General features: G+C 35.7%; 1 protein-coding gene across 8 annotated transcripts in view; it reads left to right on the forward strand.

Moving 5' to 3' along the window:
• The window catches only part of CEP170 (centrosomal protein 170), a 102,543-nt gene that overhangs the window by 49,920 nt on the left and 32,316 nt on the right, over positions 1-20,307 (forward strand). For 5 of the 8 annotated variants that reach the window (XM_027789106.2, XM_027789101.2, XM_027789104.2 and 2 more), the window contains exons 10-11: positions 12,808-12,957; positions 19,277-19,403. In XM_027789106.2, coding sequence (XP_027644907.2) covers positions 12,808-12,957; positions 19,277-19,403 — 277 coding nt within the window. The remainder of the gene's footprint in view (positions 1-12,807; positions 12,958-19,276; positions 19,404-20,307) is intronic. The other 3 variants (XM_055810976.1, XM_027789108.2, XM_055810975.1) reach the window with 1 other exon arrangement.

Here is a 20,307-nt window from a genome sequence, read left to right on the forward strand (position 1 = left end):
AAGCAGATATTTTTTTCTTTGAGATTTTCCTGTATCTTTTCACTTTAGTATCTGTACTGAAGTATGAACAGTATATTTCACACCCAGTTCAAAGAGTCCTGCTGCACAGTTCTTACTTGATTTGGTAATATGAAAGAAGTATGATACTATTTTTATGAAGTGCAGAAAAACAGCCAGTGAAGAAAATCAAAACCAAGTGGAAGCCAAAATTTCCTCCAGCTGAGCGCAGCTTTGCTTCCCTCCTATTTTAAATTGCTAATGCTGTGGAGTCAGTTACTTTGCTAAAGGTGGGTAAGTGAGGAATAAGACAAGGACTTTTGTTAGCCTGTTGACTGCTGTGCTGCTTTACTGATGGTTTAAGGGAATTATTGGTATGCATTTTATCAATAATTCCGGTATAACCTCTCTTTATTTGTTGGCAAGTCAGTCTTCTTTTCTGAGCAGTTATGATGCTTGCTCAAGTCTCATTTAAGAGTGTCTGTTAGGTCAAAAGATTAACTGAAATTCTAGGGCTGCATTTGCTAGGTTTAGGATGAAAATGTACTACAAATAGCAAGGATAACTTCCTGAAATGTTTGCACCAATAATGCAGTCTTGTCAGTAACGATTCAGGTAAGAATGGTGCTAGGATCTGTTTTATACCATAGAATTTCCTATGGTATAAAATCCTTCTGTTTGGGTATATTTTCCCTTTTACTGGAGGAAAGGGTAAGAAAAACAAAAATAGCCAAAGATTACTTTAAGCATGACACAGTCAGGTAGCAAACTTTAGCCTTAGCCTTACTCCAGTAGGCGGAGTCTACCATTTTCTCGGGAAAGGAACAGAAGAGCAAACCACAAATGCAAGAGTGGCATTAACTTGTTGGATATTAGGGCATAATTAATAATGCTTCATTAAGTTAGGTATCCAAGAGAGGCATGCAGGAAATCAAAGTTATAATTCTCAGAAAAATGGGGATGGAAATTATATATTAAAAAAAAAAAGGGGGGGGGGGGGGGGAGGGAAGACCCTAATGTTGATTTATTTTGTTTCCTTCACAAGTAGCCTTTTTGATTAATACAGACTTTTACTCAAGGAAAATAGATGCTTATGTGAAATGAAAAAACATTGAAGCTTGTGTCTTACACAACTTCCAACTTGATAATTTGCTGAGCCAATGAAATGAAAAATCAGACAAAATATCAAGAGCTGACAGGCAAGGTCATTGGAGTAAAAGCAATTTATATAAATGCCCACAGAGACTGAACTGAGTAGGAAAAGAGACATTTGTTAAATTGATTTCAAATTTGCAAGATGGAAAAAAAAAGATTTTATTTTAGAGTGAAAAAATAAAGTACATCGTAAAAACAGTAAGCATATAGTTATGTTTTGTAAACATAAAAACAAAGATCCAAGACCTGTACACGCTTGGAGTCCTCCAAAGATTCTTCTGGTTTCACATTATATGTCAGCTAATCATTTGGACTTTTTTTTTTTGTATTTTAAAATCTTCTGTGCTGAGATCAGCCATGATAGGAACTGATGTAATTACTTAGTTTTTCAGGAATACTAATAATTATTTCTTTTGTGCTGTTACTTGAATTTTATTTGTAAATCTTAAAAGATATTCTCAGAGGAAGTAAATATCACAGCCTTGTGGCCAGCTTTGAACAGATTAGTTATGTTTAGAGTTGGTGTGTCATGTCTCTTAGAACAAAACAAACATTGGAGAATAACTAAAAAAAAAAAGTTTAAAAGTTAAATAATAAGTTAATACAATAAAATAAAATAAAATTTTGTAGAAGTTAGGAGAAATCTTAAGCTATGTTATTAGGCAGAGACAGTGAAGCAGTCATCATAAGATTTCATAGTTGTTTCTATTTTAAAATGTGATACATATAGACGTATATATGTGTCCAGGACAAATACCGAAACATGAAACTATCATAGAAGGAAAATGGGTATGGTTTAGGTGGGGGGTCTGTTTGTTTTTGCGTAAGAGAATTTAATTTTGTGATATTTCTGACGGAAAGATTAATCAGAGTTCCCATTGTAGAGATAGTGGTTATAATTTGGCAACAGTTGCCGTCCCCAGATGTACCCACTGTAACTGCCGTTCTCTCCTTCATCGGTCCATGGTGAGGATGCTGTCTCCGCGGTGATCCTCTGTTCACATAGGATCCAGCTGTGCTTTTCACAAGTAACACAAACCCATGCACACAGGCTCCATCTGGTTTTATTGACATTTCCTCTGACACACCTATTCTAGGACTTCTGACTCATTTTATTTGTGGGTAACTTGACATTATTACTATTTCTTTCATAATCCTGTTAGGTTTTTTACATAGAGACTGAGTGAATACTGCCAGTATTACTGATATGGAAATGAGTTGTACATTTCCCTCTTCTGGTCCCAGTTTAGTTGAATTTTTATTCTATCATGGGTTTCCATATGGTCCTCTTTCACCTTTAATTCATAAAATACAAATTCAAAGCAAGATTGGTGCTGTTCTTTGCAAACTCACATGTTTTTTTCACTTGTTCTCTATATTATAGATGCGTGATTGTGTCTTAATGTTCTCTACAAATAGAGAACACATGAAAAATAGCATTAAACCTTGCTTCTTAAAAGTACTTTCATTAGCCCAAGGATATTTTTGCATCCAGGTGTTCAAACGTCACTTAAAATTCATAGAGAAGTATGAACTGTTCAGTAGGCAAAAACAGCTTTAGTAAATAAATACATGAATAACATGAAAGAAAGTTATGATTGAATAATAGATGCTGGCTCTTTGTACTTTTAGAGCTCTTCTTAAAATTACCGTTGAGCGCAATTTCATCAATCTGTAAATAAGGAAAGCTGCTCTTAGATAATTACAAAGACCACCTTGAACGTACCAGGCATATAATATTCTCTGTTCCAATAGCTTCAGAAAGCCACAAGTCTTTATAGCAGAATACTACTCCTGTTGTTACGGCTAACTACAAAATAAACCAAATTCAGGATCTTGATTTGATTTAGAACATGTTTTCTAACACATAAAATACATGAGTAAATGGGGCATAGCCATAGGATTTGTTTTACATCCAGCCAGTCTGCCCTTTAGATATCTTCAGCACTTTCTTAACGCTTAGCAATTGCTCTCTATTTTGCACTGAGTTTAAATTTACTGTTTCACATTTTTTAAATAAGTCAAATTTGTTCTAATAGAAGGAAGTTGTTCTCAGCAGTTGTATTGGGTTAAAAAAATCTTCCTAGGCCACAGAGAAGGTAAGTCTGTCAGTGGATGGAAGAATTCAAAATGATGTTTCTGCAGTTCATCTTCCTTTTTGTTGATATAGGAAGACTGCAAATTATCAGTCTAATGAGTTTCCTTTTTTCAATAAAGCAGAATACTATCAGTTATAAATTTTAATAAATGAATATGCAAATAATGTGGGATGTGTTTGGAATATGAAGTACTTTGCGGTTATTGCAATAAATAAAAAGCAACTCAGTGAGTTTTTTGCAAGCTCTTGAGGGTGGTTTTGGGGGTTTTTTGTAAGGGTGTCTTTTTTTCGTTTGTTTTGTGCAGGGTTTGTTGTTGTTTTTCTTCTTCAGCCAATTTCATTTCAGGGTATCTCTGAATGGAAAGACTTCGTAGAAGTTACCATAGCAGAGTTAAACTCTCCTATGTGTGTGTGGGAAGGGAAGGAACATAGTGAAGATATATGTATGTTTCAGTTCTCATCAGCCTAGCTAACCAGGGAATCTAGAATGCAGCTCATATGCATATGGTAACACTGGCCTTGGATAAAGTTTTCTTTGGTCCCAAAATTGTTTTATTCCATTACGTTCATTTAAATTTCCTGGTAAATAATTGACTTTTTTTTTCATCAGCAAAGTAATTTTAGATATCCAGTTCAACATACTGATTCCTAACCAGAAGTAAAACTTGAAAAAAAGTACCAAAATCAAACCTCAATCCATCCTTCTGCTATCTTCAAAAAGAATTATTGTGACCATTTAATGATTTTGTTTTCAATGCAAAGTTCATATTTTAGATCATGTTGGAATTTATTTTGAATTGGAAAAGGATGCTCTTTTAAAGTCTTTGTTTATATAGAAAGGCCATAAAAGTAATGACCATGTTTTTAGTGTCAAGCTGTCATCTTGATTGTATACTTTGCAGAGTATACATATAATACTGTTCTATTGACACAATAGCGAGAGAGATTTTTTTTTCCTCCTTAAAAATTTGGAATAACTAGTAATTTTGGAAGGAAAGCTGTGTTGGTGTTCCTATAGACAGCAGGTTTTCCATTTTAATTTTCTCTGTCTTTCTGCTCACAATGGTAGTTACATTTCCATTTGTTTTGACCTTTCTTTTTTTTTGAGTATGTGTATGAATGGGAATCTATTCTGAAAGGTGTTTGTAATAAAATGGAATCTCTTTACTCTTTTTGCTCCCTGGGTATGTCTGTTCATACCATATTATGTTTACTGGCTAACCTGTTCTTCAAGGACTGTGTACTTTTGTATTATTTTTTGTTGCTACCACTTTAAGTGTTCATAAAGCTTGTCTTTCCTGTGTTAAAGTTTTATGGGTAATCTTGCAGATAGCATGAAACATTGTATCAAATATGAAAAAACTGCTAAATGAAGACTTGTAGACTGACAAGTTTAAGATTAATGTTATGCTAAATATTTTGAAAGTAATAGTGACAAAATCATAAGTAGGTGTTTTATGACATTGTTAAATTTTTATATATCAGTCTGGTTCTGTGAGAAGTATAGACTAGTTCAGTTGTTTTCCATCATTTGTAAATAGTGTGCAATGCATGCCAGGGATTGATCTTAAAACATGGAGCCATATACCAAATCAAACCATTTTTTTAAGATCTGCGAGGTTGATTGGAAAATGTATATTCTGAACTCTTTTACTAAAACTGTGTTCATCCAAAAACTTATATTTACAGTGCAAGTGGAGAAGAGAGGGGAAATCTTTTCATTACAATACTTAACATGCATGTTATTATAATTCCTCTTATTATAGAGTTAACAAACATGTTATGAGGCTCCTCTTGGCAAATTTGTGCAGTATTATAAATGGCAAACTACCTGAAAAGAATGAGCGGGCAGAGATTAAGTTGGGGAATGGAAAGCATGTTTCAGTGACTATTTAAGGAATTGAGACAGATATATCTATTTTCAGAGAATGACTTTCAGGTCTTCGTCTTTTCACGCCCTCTTGGTTTAATTGCTTTTACCATTGCTTCAGCAATTTCTTCTAGAAAGAATGCCTCTTGGCTCCACAGGGTGTCTTGGTTGCAGAATGACCGTAATCTATGAGTACAGTGCTGAAAAAGCAGTAGAACAGAAAAAGACTGTCAAATCATCAAGCCTATAAATTTTGTCAAGAGGTCAGAGGATGTTTGCCTTTTTTTTTTTTTTTTTTTTCCTGGGGGGATTAATCTTACAGTCTCTAAGCTTACTGTTTTGAATTTGGAATTCTAAAGAAAATTCTTCAGTGTCACAAACAGGTACAAAATATGTATGCATGTAAATATGTAACTGGTGTCCGGTAAGAGGAAGTTATTAGACTTGGCACATTGATCCTTTTCATTTGCTTACGTAGCTTTTTTTATACCAGAGTGTCTTGCATCTGATTCTATATCTTCAATATATAGTTAAAATGACATAAACAGTGTCTGTGAAAATCCATGGCTATTCATGAGATGTGCCCTGCACAGAACGCAGTCTGTTCGCCTGGGATGGCTAGGATAACTGCCAAGAACAAACAAGCAAAAACTATTAAAATCCAGCTTCTCAGCAGCGGCTTGGTTAAACAGAGTTCATGCAGTAGCTAAACTCCAAGGGGGCTTAGGCTTTGTACTCTGGCTCATCACACTTTCTCAAAGGTGGGAGGAAAATGTTTGCCTTTTGTCTTGTCTGTCTGATCAGCAACTCTGTGACTTAAGAGCCCATTTACTATATATTACGAATGTCTGGACTACCTTCTTTGGAAGAATTATGAAGAGCTCAGTCTGAATGCTAAGCGCAGCATTGCCAAGATGATCTGTGATATGGATCTGAAGCTTCTTCTATTTCCCTGCTCTCTGGAATCCTCTCTTCCCGTCAGTCAAGCATCCTCTGAGTGTGGCTTGTTTACACTTTCTTCTTCTTGCTTAGTACATGCAAACTGTGTCCAAATCCTCCTTGTGTTTCCAAATTTGTGTCTTTTCCCTCTTTTTTTTTTCTTTTTCTTTCTTGCTGCTCTGACTGTATCAGTTCACAGCTCAGTTTCTAAAATCTACTTTTATTTGACTTCCCTGACAATCAAATATAGTCATCATCTTTTTTTCCCCTGAAACGTTATGAAACATAATTGCTATTATAACTTAACATTCCCGTCACTTTACAATGGCAAATACCTTATTTCAAATTTAATCACTTGCTCCTTGTTTTATTTTGCCATGGTCCTGTCTTTGATACACTGTACAGTACAGCCCCTTGTCCCTTACCTGTGCTCTGCTTTGCTTTAGTTTGCCTTTTTAAACGTTCATCTTTGAATTCCCTTTTACACACTTTCTGTCTTTTGGATTTTATTCTGCTCCTTATATACAGATTGCCTGCACTGAAATTAACAGCATTTAAATCATCATCCTTTTCAAGCACATCTCCAGATTGTGGCTGTAACTGTTGCTAAGATCTGAAAGAATAGAAGGATTACTCGGATACTTTTAGTTTACAAATACCATCATTGATGAATAGGTTCCTAGTTATAGCTCTCTGAATTGCAATGAGAATTCTTACTATTTGTTTGTTGATTTTTCTGTTAATCTCATTAATAGTATTAGTAACTACTGCATATGCTTTATGTTAAGACTCTAGCAGTACAACAGCTGGGGAAACTTTAGAAATGCAAAATTTTAGAACTAGATAGAATTTTCTAGTTTTGTATTTTGAATAAAATTTATGTTCCCATTTTGTATTAGTGCTCTTAGAAATGCTTTCTAATGCTTTGTGTAGTATGTGTGCAGAACAGTAGAGTTCCTGCTCTAATATACATAATTAATCTGCTATAAAATTGAGTGAACTTATCTACTAGGAGCCTCAAATCAGATCTTTTTTCCACTGATGTCAGTATCTTCAGTAATGATTTGGGTGAGGAACTAGCTCTGTGAATGTTAAGTACTAAGCAATTTAATATTTTGGAACTGCAGTGTGATCTTCATAAACCATAAAATAGTTTAAATATAAAGTCCCAATTTAGGAACTCTGAAAGGCATGTAAATGAGATACAACTGGAAAAGGGTTCTTTTTACTCAAGAACTTCATAAAAAGCATAGAAGGAAAATATCAAGTGAGGTTTGCGGGTTTTTTCAGATAATGCATTTTTTTCCTTTTGATTCAGAAAAATGGTTCCTGTTGCCATTAATTTTTCTGACCAGTTTTTATTACAATTTTTAGACTGTGTCACATATATCAATAAAGAAAAATGGTTTCTGTTGTTGTAAAGAATCATCACTTCTGATGATTATTCCTAAAGTCGTTATACTGACCTCTAGTGTGGTAGAAAAGATACTAATTCATCTGCTGGGGAGCAGGGGAAGAGGGGAGAGGAGAGTGAAGAAGACCGATTCCCTATCCCTGAAGCTAGCTTGTGTTAAAGCTGTGTTTCAGCTATGGTGACAAGCAGGTGTGCACTGAGTCATGAGCCATTTTCACATGGAAATGCGTGTGGCCTGCCAGAACAGATTGCTCTGCTTTCTACGAGATTAGCCCTTGCAGAAGAGGACAAGGCACGTGCTTAGACTTGGTCCTGCAACTCATGCAGTCTCCAAAAATACACCAGTACTTGCAGTGATTGCATCTCGCTTCTGTTGTGCTACAGACATTTTGTTAATTCTTGTTTGCTATTGGATAAAGAATTTTTAAAATTGAGTTTTAGGTAGATAAAGTAATATTCTCAGTTAGTATTGGAAAAACTGTGACTGAGATAAAGTGATGTACTTTATTCATGTCTACATCAAGGTGCAGTTGTTTTGCCATCAGTTATTTTGTATTCTGCAGGCTGAGTTTGCATTCCAGCAAGTAGCAGCATGATGCTTTGGAACTTGCTGTATTTTTTATTAGCCTGCTGTTTTGTCCCTTTGTTTTACTGGTCAAACCACAGAATGTAAACGGAGTGTCACGGGGAGATCTTTGGAGAGCTTACCATTCATTCATTGCTTTGAAATTGAAAAGTATGTGTCAGGAACTCCCTTTTTTCCTGCTGATTTAGGAGACTTCATTATATGTCAACCATAGTGTTAGCAGTTCCCCAGCTGAGAAATTACTGGATTTCCTTTTAGGCTTGCTCAAGACTGACCCTTTGAGCTAGAAGGCTGATCTGAGATGCTAGAGTTATTATCTAGGATCACTGTTGTATAGGGATCACAGGATGACATAAGCTAGAAAGGACCCTAGGAGGTCTCTAGGCCAGCCCTGTGCTCAAAGCAGGGTCAGCCTTGAGGTCCGACAGGTTGCCCAGGACTTCATCTATTTGGGTCTTCACACCCTATGAGGACAGAGACCAGGCAACCTTGCTTGGCTGTCCTCAGTGAAAAAGCTTTTCTTTCTGTCTTGTCTGAATCAATCTGTTTTCAACTTCCGTGAGTTCTCCCTTGTCCTCCTGCTGTGCACCACTGTGAAGAGCCTGGCTGTCACCTCGATACGCTTCCCAGAGGTACTGGGGGGCTGCTAGGCACCCCCAGAGCCGTCCCGTCTCCAAACTGATGAAACCCAGCTTCCCTAGACTCTCCCCACAGGGAAAGTGCTCCAGCCTTGACCATCTTGGTGGCCCCTGCTGAGCTCCCTCCAGTTAGACAGTGTCTCTCATGTCTCAGGGGGACCAAAACTGGATGCAGTCTGTCCCCTGTTAATCCATTTGCTTACGAGGTCAACTGGATTAGCAGGTTAAACTAAGTTACGTTGACTGTGTTTCATAAATGGGGCTTGACTTTTTACAGCAATGTTGTCGTCATTCCCTTGCCATTCAAAATATTCTGATTTGCAATGGAAATTGTTTCATGCTTCAGAACAATAAAGCAGTTGTTTTTAACCTCCACAGTTTATACACTGTTTCTGACGGTTCTACCATTACAGTTGTGTGGCAGAGACCCTGCAGGAACCCCATGTAGCGGTGCTGAGTGGTACAGTGCCTGTGTTTTTCACCCTCAATCAATTTTCAGGGATTCTGTGAAAATTATTACCGTGATTTTTGTTTTGTAACTTTATGAAACTGGAAACTTTCAGGATGAAATAATGTAGTCTTTCTGCTAAAATATTTTGTAAAAATAAACTAATAAGGCAGAGGCGGGCAGAAAACTCTTTAACTTTATAGAATGATTAGTTATAGGAAGCTGTCATGGTTTCATTTTTAAATAACATCTGTTTAAACAACAGCATTAATATCTGGTTTGGTTTTTTTAAAAAAAAAGATTTCTAGGAATTGTCTTCTTCATGATACACACAGCTACCTAAGTTAAAAAAATAAACTTATTACTCCCCATCCCCCAGACTCTCAAAAAATGCAGGATCATGATTTTGTGAAAGTCCTTATTCTTTACAGTGATACAAAAAAGTGTAAAAGATGTAGTAAACTTCTTTTTTCATTGACAGCTGTGTGCTGGATAGGTGTGATTTGAGATGGCTAGAAAAGTTCTGGAACTCATAAATGAATGCATAGAATCCCTTTACCTCCTTTATCAACAATAAACCAAAATTCTTCTCATTTTTCAAACAGCTTGTCATGTCCAAACCTGTAGTATGGAATCTGGCTTCATCTTTTTCTTCCCCAAAACACAGTTAATCAAAATACATATGGTAGTTGCATCTGTTTAAAGCTGTAGCTGCTGCTGCTGCAAAATACAAGCTTTACAGAAAGAAAATTCAGTCTTTTTGCATAAATAGGTAAGAGGTGCAGCAATGGATGTCATCAGCATTTCCTCGGGATTTTTTTTTTGTTTGTTTGGTTGGTTTGGTTAAGTTATCTCCTAGGCTTCCCTTAACTGACTTTGAAATCGTGAAGGTATTTAAAGAACAGAAACGTCTGAAGAATTAGAAGCCTTGAAGAATGTCATTCAGTCTTTGTAGGAAGATACAGGTCTTCATCTGTTCAGGCTTCAATCACAACAGCCCACTCTTTGCACAGATACCGTATCATAACAACCCATATAGTACAAACTGCATTTTTCTAAAAGGTAGAAAAATTATTTCCAGTAGCAATCTTCAGGTTATTCCAGGGCTTTTTATGTTGAGGGTATATTCTCATTATTTGGTGAACAGTGTAAGTGGATCTTGAAATTCTGGTAGTATTCATTTTTGGTAGATGTGTGATCGGTGTGTCAGTGATGTTCTAAATTTTGTCAAATACTAAGCATGAGTTGTTTTATCTTTTGCATAGTTTTCATGTTTAAAGTCGAAATTACGTATTAATGGCATTGTTTTCAAAGGGGGGTTATGTATCATGCTTCTGAAGTGGGCTAGATCACGCTTGTGTGAATCTCTTCTTTCGTGCTGAGAAGAGGAGCTTTGCAGTTGTTTAGCCGTGGAACTTAAGGCAGGTGCATGCACATACCAGGGCTTCTAGATGTACAACGAATGTGTAGAGCAAAAATGCACATTTATTGAAGAAGGTGCTTTTGCTTTCTTTCTAATAATAATGTTCCCAAATATTTTGCTTATCTTTTCTGGCCTGTGATATCCCCTCTATATATACAGAGGAAGCATTAGGAGTAGTATTAGGAGGTAAATTTACTACTTGGGTCTTATTGCTACCCATACTACTCTTCACAGAAAAAACAGGCCATATTCAAATTTGGTTTTGCAGTTATGTCAGTAATAGAATAAAGAGTTAACAAAATTTGCTTAAATAGGACTTCGATTCTAGAAAAGGTAAGACTGAAAGAGAAGACTTAGGTGCTGTTGCTTGTGATACAAGTAAAGAAATTTGACATAGGAGATGAATATGCCACCAGATAATATGAAACAATTTACAGGCAGCAATTTACTCCTGTAGTCCTGATTAGAATTGGAAGTGTTGAATTAATATTTTCCTTTAGATGCTTATGTGATAAAATCAGAATTTCCTTTAATTTAAAAGAACATGTGAAGCTCTGTAATCAATGGAATGATCTTAAACAAGGGAAGAAGTGGCTGCAGAATAGTGATCTGTTCAAAGAAAGGAGATGGTGGACAAGAACTGGTTTGATTCTGCAAAAATTGCTACAACTGTACAAATCAAAAGTATATCATTAAAGAGAAATTTTTATTTAAATCACACTTTTTAAAGAAAAGAAATATTTATGAAATATTCTTAAGCAGCTGGTGCATAAGTCAAAACATGATTTATGTATAAATGAAAAATCGGGGAGCATTGCCTGAATTTAGAATTGCAGAAAGCAGGCTTTCGCACAAGAGCAAAATACAAATCAAATGCATGTGAAAAAGCTTCTTCCTCAGTTATAAATGTTATAGCACCATCTTTCTGGACATTTAGAAGAGCATAAGGAGGAGTTGAATGACAGGGTGCCTATTTTTTTTTTCCTTCTTCTGCTGTTCAGACACTAAAAAAACATTATGGTTGGTGGCCATCTAGTGGTGAACCCATTTTAAATACACTAACCTTGTTCAGAATTTTAATAAACCAGTTCTCTAGATTTGCTGTGCAAAACTGAATCATAAAACACTTTTGGGGGAAAAAAATAATTCTGTATATCTTTCTCTGTTTTGCACTCAGTAGTGTTTTTTTACTGGAGGATAACATCTGTGAAGGTCATTTTCTTCTATCCTTTGTCTTTCTCTAAGACAAAACAAATTTTGATGTTAACCATTTCTTTTTAGCAGTCAGTTTTAATGTTTGGGGGTTTTCCATTTTTAGTCTGTAATTTTTCTTTATGTCCAAGTCCTTACTAGTAAAGTAGTGAATTTATTTCTTAGGCAGAAATTTACAAATTTTATAGATTATATGTTTCCAAGCTACAAAATACTCTCTAAAATATCTTTGAAGTATACACAAATTCGAAGAGCCATTCTTACTCCTTAGTATCTATGACTCATTAGGAATTTGCCAGGCAGCATGCTGGCTCTCCTGCTTAAGTCCTTATTAAATTGTCTTGATAATAAGATTTCTCTAGCATTTTTCTCTGAGCAATGGCTTTTAAATGTCATGAGAAAATTATTCTATCCTAAGTGAAAGCAATTAGTATAAGCATCAGTAAGAAACAGTGTAGTAGAAAAACTATGGCAAATCACATCTGGAATGAGATGAGTCTACGCAGTTTGTGAGACCTGGTGGACTTCTGACATCTGCTGAGTCCCTAACCAATGAAATACTGGAATTTTGTTTGTGTTAGAGGAGTAATTCAATAAACATATTAGTAGCAGATGTAAGCATTTATATTTCTTGTTTTCACTAGATAATGGCAAAAATCTGAAGATTTGGTGATTCCAGTTATCGCTTTTTTCCTTAATCGGGAAGTAGACTGTAAAATGTTTTTTGTAATGATTTTGCCTTTACCTTTTGTTTCTTTCATCAAAATGTCATTTTTTTTCATATGTGACCATTCCAACCAGCAATTCCTTGAATTTCCAGTGTTGACATAAACTTCTGCTCTTTTTTTAATTGCCGTAGATATTTCTTCCATTTAATTGGTAGATTTCACCAAGCTGACAGATAAGCATAATACAACAAAGCCTAGTTAAACTCACTTTCCAGCATGCCACCATCCATCCATTAACATTGAACATTGTATCAGGATGGTATTGGGTTAATGTATATAATGGTTTGTTTCATTTTCAGGTATTTGGAGTGGATGACAGCCAGGATTATAATAGGCCTGTTATCAACGAGAACCAGAAAGATTTAGTAAAAGATTGGGCTATAAATTCTGCTACAGTAGTGCTGGAAGAAAAAAGACCACTGAGTACAACTGGATTTCTTGACACAGAGGTAGAATTTAATTTTTGAATGGTCTTCTTTTTTCTTCCAATAAGAGAGAGCACTAATAACGGACCAGTAAGTGTTAAACAGCAAACAAAACCTTGCCTAGAAAACATTAGCTCAGATCTTTAAGTATTTTCTTTTTCTTAGGCTTTTAATGCATTATCAAGACATCTCTGTCAGGGACCCGCACGTTACATGGTGAAGGTTTTAAAACTTTGCTACCTTTCTGTGTGCACTAACCACCAGTGTACTGGAAATGCAGCAGGAGCTTCCTTGCAACATTATGTTTGCAACATACATTTGCACAGTGTACACTTCTTGTAAGTTATGCAGCAGAACTGAGGAAAAGCAGATTATGCTTTGTAGCCCAAAGCAAGTAACTATATTAAAACTGAGAAATAATATGTATGCATTTAATGTATGATACAAAGTCAGCTAGGAAAAAAAGGGTGGATAGTACATTTGAGGGTTTTTTTCTGAAGCCAGAGGACTTGCAAGTTTTTACATGCACGGTTTGAGCTCTCAAGTGAGAAGCTGCTCATGAGAAATCATTTAACATTAGTTGCCTCAGCAGCAGTATAATTTAATCAGTTGGTGAAAGATTGTGCAAAGGAAAATGCCTGTTCTTTATACAAGATTTGGAATATGCACACAAGCTAGATGTTAATCATATTTCATATTGAAATCTTGGGAGACTTTATGATACCGTTGTGATGGATAAACTGTAACTTGAAAAGTGTTGGGAGCAGAACGGCTCACACTGGAGCAGAATTAATTTGGTAACTGTAACGAAGCACACCATGCTTACTTCTACTTGCCATGGCAAAATGTTTTTGAAGTATGGTCCTGTAAATTAGGAAACTTTGTAACTAAGGAAATTTTCTGTAATATATCAGGAGCTTACAGTATGATTTTGTGTGCCTGCCATGCAAATACATAGGTTTTGGTATCTAGGACTCTTTTCTGCTAGAGAAGGTGTGCTTTATCCTGGTTGTATTTTAGCTGCTGTGCAGTCTTGATACAGTTATGATATTGTAACTAGACTAGTATCTTTGAATAGTTTCTCGAAGGTTACTGCTTTGAGTAAATTAGTGCCATGGGCATATCCTGTGGGAGAATTTGACAAACCTTGCTGTTCTGCATGAATCTATAACAACAATCTTTCTTTTCTTTTTCATGCCTTTTGCAGCATTCAGCTCTTTTGGGCCATGTCAGTTTTCAAGATTATTAGAAGTATCTATATTTTTCCATTCCTATAATTTCATAAGCAATAGGAGAATATATGGTTTATTTTATCAATGTAATTGAGCTTTCCAGGTATCATATTTTGCAAATAATAGGGTTTGATTTTAGAAGACTGAGATGACATCTGCAGTTATAGGGCAGGTTTAAGAATCATTCTGGCAATGGCATACTAAAACTCACTTTGATTTAGGTTGAAAAAACAACAGTGAAGCAGTTTTATTACTGGGGATACTTTGCTGAATAAAAAGGCCTTCATATATCGGGGAGGGAATGGATTATTTGGCATAGTCTTAATTTACAAGATTATTACAAGGTATGATAGGGGAAAAATGAAAAATGTTCAGTAGTTAACGGAGCAAAACTGACATAAGCGATGTGGATAGAGCAAGAATTAGTGTAAGAAGAGTTGAAGACAGATGAAGATGGAAAAAAGCTTACCAGGGGAGCTTAAAAATAGAAGTTGGTTGATACGTATGTAGAAGTGAAAAAGAAGCTAATTCAGAAAAATAGAGGTGTGTTATGTAGTATCATAATGGGAAAACAATCATGAGGGTAACCATTGAGAGAAGACTGTAATAGTTAAAGTCTTATTATCAAAACTTATACTGAGTTTGTTTTATCGTTAGGAAAGGGAGAGGTAAATTTGTTTGATTTATAAAGTATGTGGATGTCAGGTTCTCATTATATAGAAACTTTTCTGCTCATGGGTTTTGGAAGACTTGCTGTGTTACTGAGCTGAAAATTGTAAGTTAATAAACCCTATTGAAGATCTTGGCTGAATAGGTAACCTCAGTTACCTGTGTTCCAGGCTTGCATCCACTCAGATTGTGGGTGGACCTTGTTCCAGCTGCCCATCATAGTTGTACCGATAGATGATTTAGCAGAATGAGATTAATTGAAAACATGGTTGACATAGAAAAAGCAGAGAATAAAAAATTAAGATATGTCGATTCAGTAAGATGGAAAAGATGGCTTGGGAAATTAGGAAGATTTTATAAAAATTATTTTGGGCTTGAAAGATTATTCTGAACTTAAATACCTTAACTTGACATAGCTTGTGAAATATCATGAATAACATGCTTGGAAAGGACTTAAACCCCTGCTTTTCTTGTAAAGTAATTCTCGGCTTTTCCTTTGATGTAACAAGCTTGGGAACTTTGGAATAGTGTATGTCATGGTACTAAATAAAATGCAGAGTGAATGTCTGACACAGTTGGATTGAGCCTGCATGCACTGGTTCTTGCCTTTTCAATAAGTAGAGATAGGCAGTAAAAATACTAAATCCATCTATTAAAAATATTTAAATGTTTTTATTTTCTATATTATAAGCTGCCACTTGCCAACCAAGGTAAGTGTGATTTAAGAACAAAATTTAAATAAGATCGAGAACAAAGAGAATATTATTGTTGTTGTTGTCATTGTTATTTATTCTTACTGTGTGAACTTGATTAATAAAAATAGTGCAGATATTTGGGCTATGATTTATCCATCCAGCTTCCATTTAATTTTCAGTGGCCATTTATCTATGCTAACCACAGTTCTTAAGTAATGTGCAGTGGCCAGTTGTCTGTGCTAATCACAGTTCTTAAATAATGTACATGGTTTATCAACATTGTCTTTGATGTGCATCTTAAGGACATACTGGTTTTTGTTCAGTTTGTGGGGTTTTTTTTAATTCTTTGTTAAGACTGCAGCACAGTTAGAAACCTGGTTCTGCCCCTACAGGGAGGGTTATCAGTACCATTCCCTACAATGTTCCTTTTCCGGTTTTGAATGCCCATTTCATGTCTTTCCCAATGAAGGTAAAACAAATAATGCTGCTGATGTTGTGAATACTGAATAACTTCAATCATTTAATATTTGCTATATTGCTTCTTTAGAAGTGGAGAACTGCTGTGTGTATTTAGAGCTGTATTTTCTTTTGTTTGTCTTCTCTAATTACACTAATTTCCCGTCCTAGAGAGCAAACCATTCTGTCTGAAGCTTGTTAGTTACTTTTTGTTTGAACTTACATGTTATGCTGAAAAGTAGGGTGATTGTGTCACCGATGTCATATGGCTGTGAAAAAGCAAATACGACCCTTAGATACATTGGAAAATGCATTGGCAGAAAAGGGCAGTGTTGTAGCCATGATAGAAAGTGTTGGTGAAACTTCCTTTGAGATACTGGCATTAGAATCATTTCCATTCTTGGTTAAGAAGGGAGAATATGAGACTAGAGAAGGCACAAGGAGGTCTGCTCAGATTACTGAGGGGATGGAGATTTGCTTTACAAGAACAGATTGATAGAATCCATTTAGCCTAACAAAGTAGTAGCTGAGATGGGTGGAATTGCTGGGTTTTGCTGTACAAGTAGGGTAATGCAACGGAAGGAAAAAGAACTATCTGGGATAGATGTCAGTGTTGTTCCAGGACCGAATGTGAAGGCATTGACTGCAAATAAAGTGAGTATGGACACTGAAAAAATATCATCACCCCTGGAAGAATATGGTTCTGAAGCAGGTAGAGTGGAGAAGGACTGAAAGATCAGCCTTCAAGAGGTACTGCAATTTATGAAAAGATAGCGTAATGTGATTCTTACAACATGAGATGACTTCAGTATGTGTCTGAAAAGACTTTTTTTTTTTTTTTCAATCCAGCTTGTTGAAATTTCTTTTTTAAAAAACTATTATTCTGCTCTGAAATGTCAAGTATTGGAGATGCTTCCAGCTGTTGTGTGCGTGTGCTGTGGGTTTTTTTCAGAGGTAGAGCTTGAAGCCCTCAGTCTGAATAATAAGTCTACATATATCCATTGGTACATTTTCTGAAGATCTGTTGCTCCAGTTGAGTTTGTATATGCAATAAGCATAAGGAAAAGCAGATTTAACATGACGTTAAAAGGCTGGTATCTCCTATGTAAACCCAGGTTTTCTGAAAGGCTCTGAAATTCCTTTTGGTATTCAAGAGATTTGGAGGATTGCTTACTTGAGGGCCTGTAAAATGCAAATTGATGTGGTTTTGTAGGAAGAACATTAAGATAACTGGATGTGACTTTTTAATGTGTGTTTTATAAACCTTTCACCTTTTGGATGTGATGAAACTACTATTAAACTGCTTTTCATAGCTTTGTTGTTTGTGCTTGTACATATAGAGAGTTGTCAAAGCGCACATTGCTGTAGTACAGTTAATCTGCAAAGTCTTAATATATTTATTGTAAAATGGAATTCAGATTTCTGATTCATGTCATGCCTGTATCTCTGAAGTTGTTTAAGTGGTACACAAGGAACTAGTTGGAGTTTTCTGTAGCAAAGATAATTGGGACATCTATCAGATTTGGGTTTGGCTGTAATTAATTATTTTGTTAAAGATGGACGTTCACAAGTATGGACAGAAAGTAGAGAAAAGGAAGTATGGAGATACGAAAGAAAAATGAGGCTTCAGCAGGAGTTCTCAATGCATAAATGCTGCACATTTTTGCATGGGGTTTTTGTAATATTCTTTCTGGCACCCTTTTCCTTGCATTGTGTTCAGAAATGCCCGTAAATAACAGAAACAATGAATTCCCTTCCTTTGCTGTTATTAGACTTTAATTTTATAACATTTTGATTCTAAGAAATGAATTCACAATGTGGAAATCTGTGTAACAGTTCAAACAAATTAGTTGGTGTGTCTCTGGCTTACTGCATTAATATTCTGAAAGATTTCTGATGTTGGACTTGCTTGCATTAATTAGGGTTATTCATTTAATCAGGAGAAATTAAAGATCATAAATCCAAGTCTTCTCAAATGTTGGAAGGAAGTCATACATCAGATGACATTGTTCACCATACCGTTTCTGCCAAAAATTTTTATAAAAGTTATAGAGTTGGTTCCTGGTCAAAGCCTAGAATCCCAGAGTGGCCAGGGCATTAGGCAGAAAGCAGTGTTTTGATTAGAAGTGCCAATATTTGAACAGGCGGCAGAGCTTCAGCTTCCGTTTGAAACAGGTCCTACAGATTTCCTTATTAAGCAAGTTCCTGGTATCTCCGTGTCCTTCCCATCTCTTTTGTTGATCTTGAATTGTCTTTTCTCGTTTGACTGGCCTATGGTTTTGTAATTCCTTTAGACCTGTGAATAATGACATCTGTCATTTGCAGTCCTTTGTCTTTTGAGTCCAATAAATTAGACTACGTAAACTTTGTAAAGCCTTTGATAGTGTACAGCCCGTGTGTGTGCGTGCATGTGCACATATATATGTATCAACATTTGCCTGATGCCTTTTTTTTGGAGATGTGAGCAAGAAAGACTTTTAATATATTGCGAAAAAAAAGTAATACTACATTATATTTAGGAATCAGTTTTTGGAAAAAAAAAGATCTTTAAGATACTATAACAGCAGAACATAAGATGTTTTAATTTTATATTTGGGGTTTTTTACATGTTAAAAATGTTCAAGCTTTCAAAAGGCTTATCGTCAAGAAAGTAAATTTCCTTTCTAGGTCACCTGCAAAAAAAAGGTCAGACACTGATTACGTTGACTTCACTGTTAGTCAGTAGGATGGTTTAAAACTAATCTTTGCTCCTTTTATTTTAGGCTAGACAAATACCCTGATCTTCCTTTCCTTTCCATCATAGCTTATCTTACTCTTTCAGTCCTTAAGATAGTCTTTCTGTAATGAAGGAAATAAAATCTTTCATCTGACAAGAGGGTCTTTTAAACTGGTAAAATTCCACTTTCGTGTCTTCCTGAAGCATGTTTTTAATTTTTGAACACACACCCCCTCTACACCATGTGGTTTTTTCCTGCTCTTCGGAGCTGAGGACTGAAATAACCCAGTTTCAAAACTAGCATATGTTCTAATATGTTTTATATAGGTTCTGATGCTTACAAGTTCACCGCACTAGAAAACATTCTTTATTCTGTACCAACTCTGCAGCTATATAGGTTTTTTTTGTTCGCTTGTTTGTTTGCTATTCTAGAGCTGGTAACTTTATTGAGGTGAACTTTCTCAACTTCCTCCAGGAAAATACTGCCTGACATACATATTCAGGAAAAAACTGCAAAGAGGATATGCTATTTATCAAACAATTGTAATTTTTCTTCTTCTTCCTTTCTTCCTTAGGAAGGTTCTACTGCCCCTGGAAGTAAACGTTGGGTATCACAGTGGGCCAGTTTGGCTGCTAATCACACACGTCATGACCAAGATGACATCAGATTGGAGTCATCCGTGCCTGCTCCATTAGAAAACGGTATTAAAAGCTGGTCTTGTCATAATTTCTGCTGAAGAAACCTATGAAAAGAGTGATTATGTACCTACATAAGTAGCTTTCTTACTGTTAGTACCTCATCTTCATCTGAAATTTTTTTGTCTCATTGAGAAGAAACAGCATAAAAATGAGCTCAACAGTAGCGTTTGGCGTGGCAGAAGAGTGCCAATATTAAAGTGAATGTTACTAAAAGAAAAAATACAAAAACTGTTTAAAATTAAAGAAAGTTTCACTTGAATGCAGTTTGGGTTGGCCTGCATAGTAGGTTTCTTTCCTTACATCTTTCTCAGTGCTGGCCCCAAATTGGACTGTAATGGATTGGTTGTTAAATAGTCCAACCTGAGACTTCGTTATGCAGTTGTCATTCAGCTGAAGCATAGCATACTTCCTTATCTTGTAAACATATAAGACTGTCCATGTTTCTTGAAAACCATAGAAATCTTCTCCTGAGTAATGAACAACTTTACCTCCCTTTCTTTTGAGTGCCTGATGTTCAGGCTATGCCTGTCCTTAGTTAAACTATTCACATTTCTTCTTTTAAATGGTTTGTTCTTCAAGATCTACACTCTTGACTGTAAAGAAGTTGCTTACCGTACTTTACTTCTCTGCTGTTTTCTTCCTCTGTTTCACTTTAGAGATGATGATTTAACACAGAACTCTAGAGTAATTTTTATGCTGATACATGTGTATTGAGGTGGAGTGAATGTAGCTCTCAATTTCAAAACTGACTGGTAGCTATGAAGGGATGTCATGTTAATGAGTGCTTCCTGTTCTGAAGCTGATGTGCTGTTTAGTCATTAAGAAGTAACTCATTGTCACTCTACTACTTCAGGTATGTTTTTGTCCTGCAATTCCAGCATTTCCTCTTATTCCAGCTGACTTAGAA

Source organism: Falco peregrinus, chromosome 7, assembly GCF_023634155.1.
Source record: "Falco peregrinus isolate bFalPer1 chromosome 7, bFalPer1.pri, whole genome shotgun sequence".
Classification (NCBI taxonomy): Eukaryota; Metazoa; Chordata; class Aves; order Falconiformes; family Falconidae; genus Falco; species Falco peregrinus.